Source organism: Phodopus roborovskii, unplaced genomic scaffold, assembly GCF_943737965.1.
Source record: "Phodopus roborovskii unplaced genomic scaffold, PHOROB, whole genome shotgun sequence".
Classification (NCBI taxonomy): Eukaryota; Metazoa; Chordata; class Mammalia; order Rodentia; family Cricetidae; genus Phodopus; species Phodopus roborovskii.
In genome coordinates this window covers 28,428,742-28,447,492 of record NW_026126469.1, presented here as the reverse complement: position 1 = coordinate 28,447,492, position 18,751 = coordinate 28,428,742, and the positions used below count along the sequence as shown (strand labels likewise).

At 42.4% G+C, this 18,751-nt stretch overlaps 1 protein-coding gene across 1 annotated transcript in view; it reads right to left on the bottom strand.

The window, feature by feature from the left end:
• Nucleotides 1–18,751, bottom strand: part of Cfap44 (cilia and flagella associated protein 44) — a 68,227-nt gene that overhangs the window by 7,612 nt on the left and 41,864 nt on the right. The window contains exons 25-30 of the mRNA XM_051191526.1: nt 16,478–16,990; nt 13,327–13,530; nt 11,328–11,523; nt 2,252–2,362; nt 1,575–1,705; nt 485–601 (exon numbers count right to left, since the gene is read on the bottom strand). Coding sequence (XP_051047483.1) covers nt 485–601; nt 1,575–1,705; nt 2,252–2,362; nt 11,328–11,523; nt 13,327–13,530; nt 16,478–16,990 — 1,272 coding nt within the window. The remainder of the gene's footprint in view (nt 1–484; nt 602–1,574; nt 1,706–2,251; nt 2,363–11,327; nt 11,524–13,326; nt 13,531–16,477; nt 16,991–18,751) is intronic.

Sequence of the window (18,751 nt, the reverse complement as noted above, 5' to 3'; positions counted from 1 at the left end):
AGAATGGCCTTTTCTCTTAACATAGCACGAATCTACAGGACACCTTTCTCATATGAATTTCCGCAGTTTAATGTAAGTTGTAATTCAAGTAGACAATGGAAATGAATGGAGATGGAAAAATATTTTTACAAAGAATGTTTGTGTCTTGTCCTGACCTCCCTTATTAATGACACTAAGATAAAGCTCCCTTCTACTCATCGGTTCACAGACTTGAACTAAACATGGATGGAAAGTAAACTGTGTGCAAGACCCAGCACCTTAATCTTCAGCCATTCTGTCCTTACATCATTTCTCCAGACCTGAGGTGGCTGGACTGGTGAAGTAACTATGGACCAGTAAAGCATGGATGTTTTGGTGTTTTCTTTTAGTTAGCAGTCGGAATGGGTAGGAAGAATCCTCCCATCGAATGTCATGATGAGTCATGAATCTGTCTCTGGAAAAGTTTAGGTGTGACACTGCTGCTGGCCCAGTGATGCCGGGTCACCTGGTGGAGCTTGAGAGGGATGACAACCAGCAGTTCGTTCAGTCTCTGCTGTTTCTCTCGTTGATAGGCCTCCAGGGCCTCTTCCGCTGCATTCAGATTTGTTGCCACAACTTTTACCTGAACAAAGCGATGTGAAAGATTGACAAGATTCAGTGACAGTATGTATATCCAAGGTGGTAAAGGAAGGCACGGTAGGAGGAAATGCAAAGGGCACAGAGTGTGTTTGGGGAACCATGACCCAGGGCCTGAGTCTATGCTTCAGCCCAGGAATGTGTATGATTTTCTTTCTGCCAGGTTAGGATGTATATTCCCTAGTGAGTCATCCCTGGGTCCAAGAATTGTAAGGGCTTTATAAACAAGAGGTCAAAAATGTCTCTCTCTCTTATTTTCTGTACAAAAAGCAGCCCTCCGCATGATACCTTTGTCAGAATGGTAGACTTTTGTTGTTGTTGTTGCAATGACCCAAAGAAATTTAATTTTAAAAAGGTGTTTTAAAGCATGAAGCTACAGCATCCCCAAAGCATATTTGTCGTCTCATAAGCCCCCAACAGTGTTCCTGAACATTTTCATTTACAAAAAAAAAAAAAAAATCATTAAAAAATCTAAATGTAAATCTAATTGAGTGGCATTGTTCTAAACAAGAGTACTTAAGAGAAAAGCCAAAAGAAAAAGAAGAGTAATAAAATTCCAAAAGCTTAGCTCTGGAACCTCCAACACACAATGCATCAACTCCAGAAGACAAAGTCCAGAGAGAAAAATACCATTCTAAGGATGCTTCCTAACCAATATACAAAACCAACATTTCCTAAGTGTTACTCATAAATCCAAACACATTTGTTATGTAATATGTGCTATGGTATCTATTGCTCCTAGAATTGTGTCATCAAAAAAGTTGAGAGACAAATAGGTGACATAAAGAAAAAGCAAGCATCCAAAGAGCAAGGACCCTGCCACGCTACAGGCCTGTGGTACGGAGGGAAACCTGAACATAACATTTGATGCATTTCTTCTCTGAGAAGCCCTAGCAATGCCATGCCTATGATAGAGGAGGTGAGTGGCATGATAGAAGACAAATAGGGGGAACCCATACTTTTTTGGAGAATGTATCGTATTCTTTTTTCAGGTTGTCAACAATTTTCTTTTCTTCAACTAAAGCTTCCTCTATATCCAGTCTTTTCTCTCGAAGTTGGAGGGCCAGTTCGAAAAGGCTTGCATCACAGTCTAAAAAGAGAGTTAAAACAGTAAGGCAGCCCTGTTTGACTGGGAATGTAGTACCACTAGGAGCATGGAGCTTGGAGACTCAGAATCAATATCAACTATTCACAGACCCACCCTAGACCCAGCAAAGGAGGAATTATTTCCCTGTTTTTAAAAATGAAATGTATGTGACTGTGTGTGTGAGACTGTGTGTGTGTGTGTGTGTGTGTGAGAGAGAGAGAGAGAGAGAGAGAGAGAGAGAGAGAGAGAGGGAGAAATACAAGCTGACATCTACTTATACATTTAGTTTGTTACATAATTCATAATATCTCTGAACCAGCAGTTGTTTACCACAGATTAATTTGTTACTAATAAAAACCTACCAAAAGTATTGGATAATTCTCCTCCCAGAGAGCCCTCCCAAAAAGCTGTAGGCTTTACTTCATGCATTTGAACCCATTCTTTTCTTAAATTTCATTACCAGAGAGCTGATAAATAGAAGGGGACCATCTTGGCATTGGTAGCCCACGTCCCCACTATACAGCAAGCATGCGGCTCTGCCTAACTTACTGTTTGGGCAGATGGAGTCATCAAAAACATCATCTTCAGATCCGGATGCATCCTCATCGCTCTCCAGGCTGGACTCCTCTTCGCTGGATTCCTCACTCTCCTCATCTTCATCTAAGGGGAGAAGAGGACCTTATCAGCGGAGCAGATCCACAGGGCCAATGCAGGGTTTCCCAACAGTCCGTTACTAGGGAACAGACTACACGAAGAGCTTAACACCATTAAAGTCTCAGCTTACTGAATCCAGTCACAGCAAGAAGGCTGTTACACTGGCCTTTGAGAACCCTCACCCTTGCCAGCCAACAAAATCCTCAAATCTCCCCTTACCCTAATAGCTTGTCACTCTGGCCTGCCTTTGGTGAAAATTCTGCTAGATTTTAATAAAGAATCGCCCTACTTGTTAGCGGTTTTCTATCCACTGGCTACTTCCTTGCTCCTCTGCTATATGTTATCATTTATTCTTGTGTCCAGAGTTGAATTCTGTAATTTTACTACGTCAAACCCCATTTAGCAGCCACCTAGATAGTCTGCATAATTGCTCTTTAGCAAGGGTTATAACTAACTTTTCATTATTATGTCTATATAGCATCTTTATAAAAAGTACACATGTCTGAATAATAAAAGGTATCAGCCCCATTTTGCTTTTAGAATACCTTGGGAACATCTATGAGCCACACACCACCAGTGTGCAATTGTGGTCTTATGGAACTTCAAATTAGACATAAGTGATGGTCATTGTACTTTTAAATTTTACCTATTTATTCATTCATTTCATTTTTCTTTTTTATTTGTGCATTTGCTTTTTTTTGAGACAGAGTTTCTCTGTGTAACAGTCCTGGCTGTCCATGGAACTTGCTCTGCAGACCAGGCTGGCCTCAAACTCAGAGAGTGAGCCTGCCTCTGCCTCCCAAGTGCTGGGATTAAAGGCATGCACCACCACCACCCAGCTTATTCATTTCTTTGTATCCAGAGCCTCCTGTATGTTAGGCAAGCACTATATCACTAAGCTTTAACTCTAGCCCTCTTTTAATTTATCTGATTATAATGCATTTTTTGAGACAGGGAATTGCTAAATTTCCTAGGCTGGCATGGAACTCACATAGCCCAAGTAGACTAAACATGTACCTGTTTTAACCTTCTGTGTACCCAGTATTATAAGCCTGTATCTCTATTCCAGGCTCTTTGTATACTTCTAACATCTAAAGCCTCTATGAAAATTACTTTAAGTAACCTCTACCCCCATGAATCAGAAACATTTTACCATTAGGTATCTTTACAAAGACTATTTTCTGAAAAGGAACTAGACCTACTTCCCCCCCCCCCATTTCTCACAGTAAATATGACCAAGCATTATGATTTAAACAGGCAAGATTCTGAGAAATAGAGAGAAGAGAGAAAACCAACAGTGTACCTTGGAACCTGAAAAGCAATGCTGTAGTGAGTTCCCTGGGTCTTTTTTGCCTCATACATGTCAAGACTTAGAGACAAATGAGTTGGCAAACTGTAAACACCAACAGATGTAGAAAGGTTCAACAAACACTTACCTTCACTTGCCAAAAGATTAGAGAAAGGGCAGCCTAACAAGCCCAAACTTTCAGAGAATACTACTCCAACCAAATACTAAAGAAAACCATGGTCCCACCTCCAACCATACCATCAAAGGCCAAAGGAAGACCTCTCACAGGGCTGTAGTGAAGCCTTTCAATGTTCACCTTGGATGGTATCAAGGGAAGGCAGAGTAGGGGATTTGGAACATTCATCCCTGCTAGCTAATACACAACTCTCTCACAGCCACCAACACCAAGGTAGCTGCAAAGATCACATGGTTTTGGCTGGGTGTGGTGGCACATGCTTGTAATCCTAGCATTTTGGAGGCAGAGTTCAAGTTCAAGGCCAGCCTGATCTACATAGTTGTGATGTCCAGAACAGCCAGAGCTACATAGAGAATTCTATACTAAACAAACAAAAAAAAAAAAACAAAAAAAAAAAAAAAAAAACCAAAACCTATTGGCAGTCTGCTCCTCTCCCATCTTTCAGTACCAAGAAGATCCCAAAATGAGAGTCAGAGATTTTACTACTGGCCCTGGGGTGCCAAGTCTATCTCCACCATGTTGACAGTACAGACAGTGTGTGAAGACAGAACTCATTCCCATATATAGCAGTAACAAGGAGGTCCCACTTTTATTTGGTGACAATGAAGAATGAATGGCATATTTCTGCTTTATTAACAGGGACAACAGAAGATCCTAAAGGATACCCTATTTTGTGGCAGGCTCAGGAGGAAAGTCTGAGGACCTATCTCTCAGAAGACATTGCCACAATAGCACTGGTGAGGATAACGTGATGGTTGCTAACACCAGACCTTTTCAGGTCTTCCACATCAATGGTAACCACACTTTAGCAGGTTGCATAGAACTAGCAAGAGAGTCTCCTAGAGAGTATATTAGTTTCTTTTCCATTGCTGTGATAAAATGCCCCGACAAAAATAATTTAAGGTAGAAAGGGCTTATTAGGTTCACAGGTATACATAGCAGTCCATCATGGCAGGGAAGTAAAGGAACAATGTCTTGAGAGAATTAATCCTGTTTACTAAAGCCATGGTGAAGAGCAGAAAGCAAGGAATCAATGCATGCATACTTGTGCTCATCTCATTTTCTCCACTGTTACACAGTTCAGAATCCCCTTCATAGGGAATGTTGCCACCCACAATGGGCATGTCTTCCCATCTCAGTTAATATAATCAAGATAAATCCCCATTGACATGCCTATAGACCAGCCTAATCTAGACAATCCTTCACAGAGAACGCCTTCCCAGATGACTCTAGATTGAACCAAGTTGACAATTAAAACTGTGATTCTAGCCTCTGCATCTCCCTGTGAAGTATCTAGATACCCACCAGTGTCCCATCAGAGGACAAGAATTGTAAGCTCTTCACCACAATCAGAGCAACCAGCATCAGCATCACTGTCAGTTAGGGAGTTGTGATAGTTAATCTTCATTGTGAACTTGATTGGATTTGAACTCACCTAAGACTTATACCTCTGGGAGTGTCTGAGTATGTCTTGAGACAGGTTTAACTGAGGAAGACTCATCTGAATGTGGGCAGCATCATCCCATGGGCTAGGATTCCAGGATGAACAAAACAGAAGAGAAAGGAACCTGGTCTCTTTCTCTCCCTCTCTCTCTCTTTTCCTCTCTCTCTCTCTCTCTCTCTCTCTCTCTCTCTCTCTCTCTCTCTCTCTCCCCCCCTCCCCTGTGGACATGATGTGACTTCCTACATCACAATCATACTGTGGTCTTCACTAACATTGTGTTCTGTGTCCCCCAGATAAACTCTTTACTCCCTAAGTTGTTTTTGTCAGATATTATATCACAGTAATGAGAAAGGAACTAACCCAGAGGCAGTGCCAACAGAGTCCATGGATATTCATCTATGGTGAGGGTACTGCTCCCACCATAGATGAATAACATAGAGTGCACCCCACATGCCCTGATGTTTATATGTACAATGAAATTTTCTCTTACTCTAATAGAATGGTATATATATTATATTATATATAAAACTAGTGAAGAATTAGAGACAAAGAAATGCATGTACACCGTTCACAGGAATGTACATTAGCACAGAAACTCAGTGGAGGAGGAGCTGTAATTACCTTCCTCAAAAATTACAAACAAAACCATCCTGTGACCCAATATCCCACTCCTGGGTGTTTATACAAAGGAAATGAGGTCAGCATACAAAAATGCCTGTGGACTCATGTTTACTGTGTCATTATTTACTATTGCCAAAATACAGAATCAGTCTGTCAACAGACAAACAGATAAAAGAAAGAGGGTATTTTATACAGTGGAGTGTTATTACTCAGTCCAAAAAAAAAAAAAAATGGAATCTGTCATGAAGGGGGGAGGGGAGCAAGCAGACATGTTGCATAAAATAATCCAGAAAAACAAGTGTCACGTATTTTCTGTCACGTATGAGAATTGTAAAGAAGAGAAAGAATGTCCTATGAGTAGGATGATTGAGCACTGGAAAAGGACCATGGGAGGAGGAAGATGTAGATGAGAGGCAGAAGGACCAGTGCACAGTCTATGTGTTTGTGGAAACAGTACAATAAATCACATCAATTTGTACAATTAACATGTGTTAATAATTGTCCTGAAATATGATGGGTTATATTACCATGCCCTGCAGTTACTAAATGATAACAAGGAAACAGTGAACAACTTTACAATCAAGAACTTTGCTAGAAAAATAGGATGCTTTCTTAAGAAAACAGTACTCACTACCCAAGTTCATCTAATATAAAACAGATTGATTGCCACTGAGCTATTAAGAAATTGTACTTCATAATTTAACCCCCCCACCACCAAGTCTTAAGTTCCAAACAGCTTCGCAGACAAATTCCACTCAGTGTTGAAAGAAAAATCAGCATCTTCCAGAAAACCAAAGATGAGGAAAAGACTTCCTAATCCATAGCAGTGATGACAACTGATTCAGGTCCTTGGCCCGCAGCTGGAAATGTCTTGGATTCTGACACCTGGAAACATTCTGGATCCTGGTCTGGTTTCTAGTTATCCCCCTTCCCCTAAATGAGACCCCTGCCTGGAGGCCATATCTGAGGGTGTAACTGATGGGTTTTGGTGAACACTTATGGAATTGGATCTCTGGGTTTTCTTGGAGGAAATGGGTTGTATCTACTTCCTGTGTCAGTTAAGGAATTAGAAATAACCTCAGAGACACCAAGATGTGCTGATATCTCATGAAGGAGGGAAAACAAAGCACTTTCTCTAGGAGTTTGACCAAGAGCGAGCCAATGTTTGAGTTCTCTACTTCTCTCCCTGTGTCTTCCTTCTGCAGTCTGTATTTTCTAGCTTATTTGTAGTCTGTCTGTTGTCTGGCGTTTGTGTGTGTATGTGTGTGTGTGTGAGAGAAAGAGAGAGAGAGAGAGAGAGAGAGAGAGAGAGAGAGAGAAAGAGAGAGAGAATCTGTGCCCTATTCATTCTATATCTAAGAAAGGACTTTACTCTAGTTATTGAACAGCATAGAAAACATGGTATGGGAAAGAGATTAGGGATTCTTTACAGAATTTTTTTTTTAACAATTTAGGAGGGAGGAAATTCCATCTAACTCAGGCACACAAATAACACTGCAAACAGACATTATCAAGCTATACCCATGTGCTGCTTCCATCATTCATGCTAGGTATTTGTTGCTTCCAACCTGTTGGCTGCTTTCAGCAAATGGTTACTGCCACACACACATGCATACATGCATTACTCTGTGGCAGTTGCATGATGAGTACATAAAATTCCATTAAAGGTACTCTCTAGGTTGTAAAAGCTGGTTGCATGGGAAACCCAAGGATCTGAGTACGGCTGGTTAAGTTGTTCTTTTAAAGGCAAGTTAAACATGCTGAGTACGCAGTAGGGCAGCAGTCTGAAGTGATCCCAAGGGATTATTAACTTGCTGCGATGTCTGCTGGAAGTTCATTTTTTGGCGATAATGAGATTGTTTCATAAAAAGGTATCACTACACTCCCCAATTTCAGTCCCTCCCCTAAATGATTTTAGGGTCTCCATTCTTGAGCGGGAAAGGTAATCTTGGGGGCCACTAAGGATGGACATCAGGACTCTGTTGTGGTCCATTAACAGAAAGCTATTTCCTCCTACTCAAAACAAAGGAGTACCTCTAACCCTGGGCAGAGATGTGACATGCTCATCTGCCCCAAACATTAGAACATTATATACTATGGGGTATATCAATCACCTGGCCAAGAATCCATCCACCCTGGAAAGTTGATTTACTTATGGCCATGCTAAGGTGATGGGAGAAATAATTATCCCTTTAATGAGGTAATGTACCTTCCTCCTCAGAAACCCTGCTCCTATGTCCCTGTTTGCAGGGCATAGCACTGTGGTCACCCCACTTAAACGTTTTCCTTTTTCTTCTTTTTTCTTTCAGATGCTGGTCAAGGCTCATCCATGATTTCCTAGACACTCAGGCTTTCTCATTCTCTCTCTCTCTCGCTCTCTCTCTCTCTCTCTCTCTCTCCAATCCCAGTCCCCTTCTGTGTGCAGTTATTTGTCAGCCATGTGGCTCTTTGCAGACCTCCAGTGTTGAACTTTCCTGCTTCCTTAAGGCCTATGTGGTGGTTTGAAAGAAAATGGCCCCCAAAAGGAGTGGCACTATCAGGAGAAGGTGTGGCTTTGTTGGAGTAGGTGTGGCCTGGTTGGAGGAAGTGTATCTCTGTGGGCGTGGACTTGAGGCCTCCTATGCTCAAGCTACACCCAGTGACACAGTTCACTTCCTGTTGCCTGTGGGTTAAGATGTAGAACTCTTAGCCCCTTCTCCAGCACCATGTCTGCTTGCATGCCAACATGTCCTACTATGATGATAATGAACTAAACCTCTGACACTGTAAGCTACCCAATTAAATGTTTCATTTATATGAGTTGCCATGATCATTGTGTCTCTTTATAGCAATAGAAACCCAAACTAAGACAGGCTGTGTGTCTTTTCCTTGTCTCCCTCCCTTCCAGAAACCTCTGAGGTTTATAGGTTGCTTACCCTGTTGTTTCTCTCAAACTCTTAACAAAATTTCCATAAGTTTCCTTCCATTTCTGTCTCTAAAATTCTTTTATTAATGAGACTAAGAACCCCTAGACAGAATTCTGATTTCCCCAGTCACATGGGACTAGCATTGCCCTCATATTTAAATTAGACAAAAAGGAAGAGGGGGAGGAAAAGATAAAGAGAGGGGAGAGAAGGAAGAAAAGGAAGGAGGGAGGGAGAGTGGGAGGGGAAGGGAGAGAAGGGGAGGAAGAAGGAAGAGGAGGAGGCTAGGACTACTGACCAATGGCCCACACGAATATTACATCAGCACATTTTGCATCATTATAACAGAATACCTGAAGCTTGGTAATGCATAAAGAAAAGTTTGCTATTTAGCTCAAGATCCAAGATCAGCAACACCATATGTCGGGCTTCTGAGGAAGGACTTCCAGTGGACGGTGTCATTGTGGAAGCACATGAGGGAGGGATCACATGACCGAATGGAGAGCCACCCTGGGAAAGGGGCTAATCATGCTGTGTTACTACAACTGTTTGATTCTTCTCCTGTGAATGAACTGGGGTGGGAACTATGTTAATCCCTTAAAAGGCAGCGCGCGCACACACACACACACACACACACACACCTAAGCATCTTGAATTAAGTCCTAACAAGCAAGCACCCAATTAAGGGACACAGTGTTAGTTTCCTCTGCCACCAAAGCAGTTAAGTCATCACCTATCACCGGGCGCCTCTCCACCCTATGCGGCATGTGCACCTCCTAAACGAGCCTGCCAGGCACAGCTGGCTCCTGCCTCTTGCTCCTCTCTTGCTTCTCTTACCTTTCTTGTCTCTTGCTCTCTTCCCTGTTTTATCTGTTTGTCTGTCTGTCTGTCTGCCTCTTTCATGTCCACACTCCATCATGGCCTTTCACTCTCTCCCACCCCCAAACAAACCCTTTGCATTAACTCTATTGTGCACGGTGTGGTTGCTTAGTGGCATACCTTGGCAGGGCACTAAAAGGTACCCTTCATTTTTTAAAATCCTTTCACACATTCAAACCATAAGCACACTATAACAAATACAAAGGGAAAGGCTTCTCTCTCTTTTTTAACACAGCAAATAAAATTCAGCAATATACAAGATAATTTTATACTCTGCCAATGATGGTTTACTTCAAGGGAGAAGTCTTGTTCAGTGATGGACAATCAGTTGATGAAATCTCCCATGATATTTGGTGAAAGGGGGGAAAGGCCATATAGTCATCAATCACCACAGAAAAACACAGGACAGAATCCAGTACCCACACCTGACGAGAAGTCACAAAACAGAGGAAGCCCCTCAATCTACTCCAGCAGGTGACAAGATACTTAATGGCAGGAGACTGAATGCTTTCCCTGTAAGGTCAAAAACAAAGCAGGGACCTCAACCTGCCACTCCATTTCAGTCTAATTCTGGATGTTTAATCCATGCAAAGGAGAAAAATAGGAAAATATGGATACAGACCAGAAGTAAAATGGCTGATGTTTGCAGATGAAATTATGTCTACCCAGAAATTTCTGAGAATCTACCCAAACCTTCTAGACTTAATAAGTCCATGGGACATGAGGCAAACATATACCAACCATATGCCACCTGGTGGTGGTGACAGCACACAGTTTGAATCCCAGCAAAGGCAGGCAGATCTCTGAGTTCTAGGCCAGCTTGGTCTACAGAGAAAGTTCCAGGGCAGCCAGGGCTATAAAGAGGAACCCTGTCTCTCGACAAAACCAAAAGAAGAAAATAAGAATGACAGCAAATAAACAAAACAATCATACTTGTGTATGCTAGCAATAAGTATGAAAACACCAAAAGCAAAACTGTGGTTAAAAACCCCAACAAGATTTCTTTGTAGATATAAACAACAGTCTAAAATATGAAAATATTAAAGACATAGAACAGCTAAAGTTATTTTGAAAAACAAGACTAGAGTGGGAGGAACTGGTCTGCCTGATTTCAGGACTTAGTATGTAGTTACAGCGACAAAGGACATAGGTCACTGTAACAAAACAGAAAACCCAGAGATACATGCACAGAGGTCCAGACAACTGTGATAAACAATTCAAAAGGTCAAAAACAATTCAAAGGAGAGAGACAACCTTCTCAACAAGGGCTGCAGATGCAAATGTTACCAATGAGGGGGAAAATTGTGAAGGATGTGTCAGGCAAAGGACTAGTCTCAAGAACACAGGGAACTCTCAAAACCCAATGCCAAGACAGCAAGACGATCTTATTCAAACACGTATAAAAGATGAGGAGAGGCATTTCACCAAAGACAGCAAACTATCCTGTATTAATTCATACCACACACACACACCACAAATGCACTCACACTCCAGGTGTTCAAATCCACCGTAACAGCTACGGCACATCTACACTGCCTGTGTGGTGGTGCGTGAATGTGGCACCAGTCGGAGAGCCCAGTTACTTCTCTTTTTGGTGTTAATGAGAAGAAATGGACTAGCACTGAGGGAGGAACACCAACCAGCATCGCCTTCAACTTCCTTCTTCTTTGCCCGCTTGATCTTCTTCTTCAGGACTTTCATGAGGAAGTTTGCAAATTTATTATTTTCTCCAAGCGCTGATTGGAACCCGGCATAGAGAGCCTTTTCCTGCTCCTGGAGCTTGGTGATCTCATTCTTTTTCTCTTCCATCTCTTTCTGAGTTTCATTTATTTTCCACTGAGGGAAGGGAGGGAAGAACATAGGGTATGTAATGCTTCTAGTGAGCTGGCTTTGGAGGGCAAAGTACTTTCCAATGCAAAACTAGAGTCTACAGAAAGAATTTTTTTTTAAGATTCTTAATAGAAATTTAAATTTCTGATGTTTGTAGAACTGTTTGACTAAATTTATATTCATTCAAAACATTATTCACGTTCAGTATCTTTGGAATGTTCACTTAAAAAATCAAAATTAAACTTTTTCTTTGGGGTTTGTTTTGTTTTGTTTTTTGACTCAGGGTTTCTCTGTGTAACAGCCCTAGCTGTCATGGACCTTACACTACAGACCAGGCTGGCCTCAAACTCACAGAAATCACGTGTCTCCTCCTCTAAAGTGCTGGAATTAAAGGCATGTGTTGTGAGATGTCTTTCTGTATTTTGTGAATATGTGTTGCTCTCATTGGTTGATAAATAAAGCTGCTTTGACCTATAGCAATGTAGAGTAGAACAAGGCAGGAAATTCAAGCGGAGATACGAAGAATAATGGCAGAATCTTGGAGAGGTCAGCCAGTCACTAAAGAAGCAAGATATGTAGAATATGAAGTAACAAGCCACAAACCATGTGGCAAAGCATAGAGAAGAAATATGGGTTAATTTAAATGTAAGAGTTAGTAGTAAGCCTGAGCCATCGACCAAACATTTACAGCAGGATTCCTGAAGGACCATCACAGAAGACTGACCAGTATCTCCAACTCAGTCCTTGAAGGCTTGTCCACTGATATGACCAGAATCTATGACCAGAGATGAGCCTCACTGCCAAGAGTGAAGATAGCATTTGAAACCCGACCTGGGACTAAAACCAGCACTTGAGACCTGTCTACACCCAGGGCTCTGACAGGCATCTGGAAGTCTCAGGACGACTGCCAAGGAAGGGGAAGCTGTAGTCAGCAATTAGACCCTCTGCCCCCACAGAAGAAGGAGAAGAAGGAGAAGGACAACAACAGGAGGAGGAGGAATAAAATTATTTGGGAGGATCTGGGGAGCTGAAAGGAGGGAGCCATAGGGTGGAAACTGTCAGGATACATGTGTGCAAATGTGAAAATGTCAACAAATAGATAGAAATGTTCTTATAAAAAAGTACTATTTACAGAAAAGTGGTGTAACTGGAGATAATTATATTAAGCAAATTAAGCCAGTATTTGTCTTTCTAGACAAATATGTTTTCTCTCATATGTGGTTCCTAGATTTTGTGTATGTCCATATGTGTATAAGGAAACATGTATTCACACGTGTAGAAGCTAGAGATGGATGCTATGTCTCTTTTAGTCATTATCTTATTATACTTTATTGTTTTTAAGCATCTCTCTCTCTCGTGTGTGTCTGTCTGTGTGTGTGTGTGTGTGTGTGTGTGTGTGTGTGTGTGTGTGTGTGTGTACCACAGTGCATGTGTGGCCAGAAAACAATTTTTGAGAGTTGGTTCTCCTTCTAGCATGTGGGTTGAAGGACTGAGCTCAAGTCATCAGGCTTACTGGCAAGTGCCTTTACCCACCAAGCTAAGATAGCCTTCTCTGTCTTATTTTTCGGAGACACCCAAAGCTTGCCAGTTTGACTAGATTGGCTGACTGATAAGATCCAGATACCCTCCTTTCTCGGCCTCCCCAGACTTGGATTACAGACAAGGTCTGCTATGCCCAGGTTTTTACCTGGGTAAAAACCACACATTTTACAGGGAGTCAAATGTATGTCCCCAGGTCTGTGTGGTTAGGACTTTAATCACCTCCCTAATTTAAGGGGAGCAGCCAGCCAGGGTTCAACCTGTTCTTACTTGCATGTCTTGCTCCTCTTTGTCTAAAGAATTAACACGCTCTTGAAGAATATTTTCCTGTTTTTCAAAATTCTTGAGGAGAAGCATTTCTTGAAATAATGTGACATGGTGTAGGTCAGATAGTTTCATCTTAGTGTCTAGCTTCAGCTTCCGGTGTCTCAGAAGATGGAGTTCTGCATCAAATGTGACAGTCAATTCTTTGATCTGAGACAGAAAAAGAGATTTGAGGATGTATAAGTTAAAATGCAAATTTTCGTTTTTGAACTATCCAACAGTACTAATGTGTCTATAATATTTTTCATTAAGCAATTATTTTGAATAGAGATATAATTATGTGCTCATTATAAACTCACGTATAAGTGGCATTAAATCTGTACAATTTAGTGGTGGGAATGCTGTAACTGTAGTCCTCTCAGCCACATCATCATTAGCTAAGCCATTGTTCAGTGACATCCTTTATGTCTGCGTCCTCTTTATCTACCCCACTTTCAGTGCTTTCTCACAGTAATTCTAACCCTTAACTCCTAGATTTTGAAAAAGATTCAAAAATGTAGAATGGAAGATCGGGGCCTAACCCAATTGTTATCAGAGGTGTGTGATCCAGAAACGGATGGGAACAGATAGAAGGACCCACAGCCTAAGACTAGGCAAAGCCAGGAGAACCCTGCAGAGGAGGGGGAAGAAGGACTGTAGGGTCAAATGGGTAGAGGACACAATGCGAACACAGCCCATGGAATCAGCTAAGCAGGACGCAGAGGGGCTCACAGGGACTCACAGGTCATGACAGACATGGACCCTGTCTGGGTCTGAGCTAGGCCCTCTGCATCTTCCTTATGACTGTGTAGCTTGGTGTTCTTGTGGGACACTCCTCACAATGGGAGCGGGGCTGTCTATGACTCTTTTGCCTGTGCGTGGGGCCCTTTTCCTCCTACTGGGATACCATATCCAGATAAAATATGGGGGTGTGTGCCCAGACTTATTGTATCTTTTTAGGCCATGTTGGGTGGACATCCCTGGGATGCCTGCTCTTTTTATCTATTTAATTTTTTTTTGAAGGGAAACAGAGGAGGAGATGAAAGGCAGGGAGAGGGAGGGGTGCAGGCAGGGGAAACTGCAGTCAGGATGTAATGCATGAGAGAAGAATAAAAGTTAAAGAAAGCAGAATCATAGAGTCACAAAAAGCTGTTCAGTCGTCATGTTTCACAAGTGAAGAAATGAGGTTAAAGGAGATTTCCCTGTAATCAAGGCTACCTCACTAAAGAGGTAGAATAGAAATCCAAGTCCCAGTTCCTGAGCTGGACCTTACTCTATCTGCTCTGACCACGGTGACTCTAAGTCCCCGTGTGTGCTCTGATTGGACACAGCTCTATATGCTCATCTCAGAGTTTGTGAAGAACCTAAGAGGGAGCCCTGAGTGTTGATATCCCTGAGGGAACTCACACACTGGAAAGAGGAAAACCACTGACTGTTGTTAGGTTGAACATTACAAAAAGTCTTGGCTGTCAAAAACAGTGTATGTGAAGTTCCCTACTAGACTGTAATGGACAGGATGAGGTCTGTGGGTTTGTGGTGGAGAAACTGCTAGAGAATTTTAGAGTGCTAATATACAGAAATTAACCCAAAACAAGGAAAAAAGAATCAAGCTTTTAAGTAAGTGTGGTTATAGAATATATATTTGGGCTTTCCTTTATGTTTATTCAATAAAGTTGAATTCTTCCTAACTTCTCTGGAGGCAGGAGGACATTTTCTTTAAAAAAAAAATGCTGAAACTGGACTACATAGGTGTCCAAGTCGGTAAGGGTTATTCCTATTCTGCTGGCTCTCACAGCTAAGAGTTTGCTAATTTTATGGATAATAGTGTTTTTCTTGAGCATTGCTATGTTCCCTCTACCTGGCTAGTGTGTCTCTGCAGGTGGTATAGCCAGCAAACATTTGTTCAGTTGCTAAAACCAATACATTAGTGTGATTATGACAAAGCTTGTATATGAACATCTATTACTATATGTCTGCCATGCCCTGTGTCTAGGCATCCCGGGAGAAACAGAAGAGGTGTGGCCCTTTATCTGAACAACTGTTCCATCTGCTTTGTAAGGCAAAACTAACACATGTGACGCACCAGGAAAGACAAGTGTAAGACATGAAGAGCTGGCTGCAGTGTGAGGAGTTCTCAAGCAAAGACAGGGTGTGTGCAGAAGATGCTGCTGCAGAGGGTGTGGACTGCTCTGTGCAGTTATTGCAATGACAAGAAAGTAGTAAAGGGAAAGCTCTGATATGCAATGGGGGTGAAAGGAGAGCCCGAGGGGCAGGGATGGTGGGAGAGTCAGCCTGGATGGAGTAGAAATGATGATGATGATGATGAAGGGGGGAGCTATAGGGAGGGAGGGAGCACTGTTGCAGGGTGACGCTGAAAATGGCTGAGGAAGGGCCTCCTTCTATAGGTCTGGAGGCAGGGCGCTGTTGATGGAAGAAAGGTTCTCTTCTGTAGTCCAACTATGCCCCACAATTCTGGTCCGACCGACCCCAGTTCTGATTTTCCTGGAAATACCAGTGCCTGTCATTTCTGGAAGTTGCAAACCTTGTTGTCACCACAAACACTACCACCTACTGTTGCAAAAACATGCAGTAAAGAAAGGGCGTGATTATATGTTCATATCTGTAATCCCAACACTGGAGAGGCTGAGGCAGGTTTAGCCATAACTTTGAGGCCAGTTTTGAGCTACATAGTGAGTTTTAGGCTAACCTGAGCTACAAAATGAGACCAGAGAGCAAGGTCGATGGGGTGGAGAGAAGAGACAGACAGACACAAGCAGGCAGGCAGGCAGAGAGGATGGTATGTGAAAAGCAGAGAGTCCCCCCTTTAAGAGCATTCTATTTGTCTCCTCAAGACTGGTCCTCCAGCTCCCTTTAGACTTCACTGTCCTCCAATGTATTAACCTGTAGGAAAAGATACAGAGCTCCAACGTTATACAGAGAGCACAAAGATTTGTTAGGAGACTAATGATGGGAGAAAACCAAGCCATCGGTGAATAATGAGCTGGTCAGCACTTGGGTTAGTGTCTAGAAATTTGAAATCAATCAATCATAAACCAGACCAAATTCTCCTACTACTCATTCTCTTGGTTTTAAGTAGAGGGATGGCTTTGCCTCTTACCCTGTTGCACAAATACTGTTGCATGTACAAATGTTTGACCTCTTCTCTCTTCATGATCTCCAGCTCCACATCACTTGGCTCGGCCTTTTCAAACTCTGACGACTTAGGAAGATCCAAGATGAATGCTGATGCCTTGGATGACCTAGACAGGGAGTCTCGCGTTGTCACATCTCCTTCCTTTCCATGAGATAGTTTGAGGAACCCTAAACCTCCTCCACCTGAGCTACCAGATCCAACCTGCTTGCTGTCTTCCCTGTCCCTGTCCCCCTGGCGTTTCTTTTGCTTTCTCTGAAATCTCAAGAGTGTTTCCTCGTCATATTGAAATCTCCTTTCTGGGACTTCTTCTGGATATATCTGCGGGACTTGAGGAATGGGTATGTGCTTGGACGAGGGGATGGACAACTGAATGTTCTTCAGTTCTTGTACCAGGCACTGGATTTCCTCGATGACAGCAAGCTTAAGATCTCGAAGGGAAAGAATGCACTTGTTCATGTACTTCTTCTTTGCATGGGCCTGAAACAGGGGAGAGAAAGGAAGCAGCATCACAACTGTCTCACGAAGGGCAGGCTGGAAGTCATTTACCCTTTATCTTCCAACTGGTGGGCCTAGGGAACCGTGGACATCTCTGCCCACTGCTTCAGTTTGCTTTCCTCTAGCTTACAGGTATCACGCATTAGGACTGGAGGCCAGTCTGGCTGTGACCTCTGGCTTCCTTTCACTTTCTTCCATTTGCCCCCTTCTGATAGCTGGCTTGCAAGGCTGTTTTCTGTCCTTCACCCTTTCATGACAGTCTCTCGGGAAACCTTGTGCTGAGATAGGAAGGCCATTAACTAACTGCCTTTCCTAGAGGGAGATTTGTATCTTTTTTATTTAGATTCAACACGACCGCCCACCCAGAACCTAACTACATGTCTTCCTGTTCTCACACTGTAGTTCAGCCATGTTTACTGTAACTCTTTTGTGGTCATGATTTGAAACATCAGTGCCACACAGCACACCATGAGATCCTTCTGTGGTTCTCTCTCCATTGATGAGAGCCAAGGCACACCTGCACAAGTACCACATCCATCCATGGCTTGTCCGTAACCATCTCTGTCTTAAAAGTATCGCCCAGCACCTAACAGCACAGCAAACCCTGGGCCAGCTACCCATACTAAGCATCACTTTGCATGAAATAAAGTGTTTTTAAATAAAAGACCAAAAGCACTTTGTCAGGTAATCTTACAAAACTTACCTATAAATTTACTATGACAAACCTAACGTGTTACTCAAACAAGATCAAGATGTTTACCTACTTGAGAATAAGGCTTTAAAGGATTAAGACTTAAAATGAAAAGAAAGCATTGGCTATGTGTGGAACCCACCTATGAAGCACCTAGTAAGTAGAAGATGAGGCATACATGAACAAACCTGATGACTCTAATGACTACACAGCCAATTTCACTGGGGAGCCCTGTGATAGTCTTCATTGTCAACTAGACACAATCTAGAATCATCTGGAAAGAGCCTCTGTGTTGGACTGTCTACATGAGGTAGCCTATGGGTGTGTCTGTGGGGGTTGTCTTGCTTACAATCATTGATGTAAGAAGAACCAGCCCACTGTGCATGGCAGCCTTTCTTGGTTTGGGATCTTCAAATGCATAGAAGCAGAGCAGGGAAGCTGAGCCGTGAGCAGGTACAAGTAGCTATTAACTGTTGACACACTATGATTGGCTGTTTTAAGTCCCCTTGACTTCCCTGCCATGATGGACTACAGCCTAGATTTAAGGGGTGAAATAAACCACCCCTTAACTTGCCACTCAAGTTGCTTTCTGTCGAGACACCATCATCACAGCAACAGAAATGAAAGTAAGACAAGCCCTCATCCTTTCTGGTTCTGCAAATAACAAATTGAAACTGCACTAGTAACTAACTGTTCTTGTTGCTGTAATGAAATAATCTGACAAAAACAATTTAAGAGGAAAAAAAGGTATTGTTATTTCAAGATTTGCGTTGTTTCATAGCTAGGAAATCTTGGTAGCAGGACCTTTTGGTAGTTAGTCATGTTGTATCCACAGTCAGGAAGAGGGAAACAATGAGAGCTTGATATCAGTCAGCTAGATTTTCCTTTTTAATATAATCTGGAACCCAAGCCTAGGGAATGGTACCATCCACTATTTGGATGGGTTTTCTCACCTGGGTTAATCAAGATAATCACAGGCATGGCCCTAGGCTAATCTAATCTAAACAATCCCTCACACATGCCCCTAGAAGCTTGTCTCCTACTGATTCCAG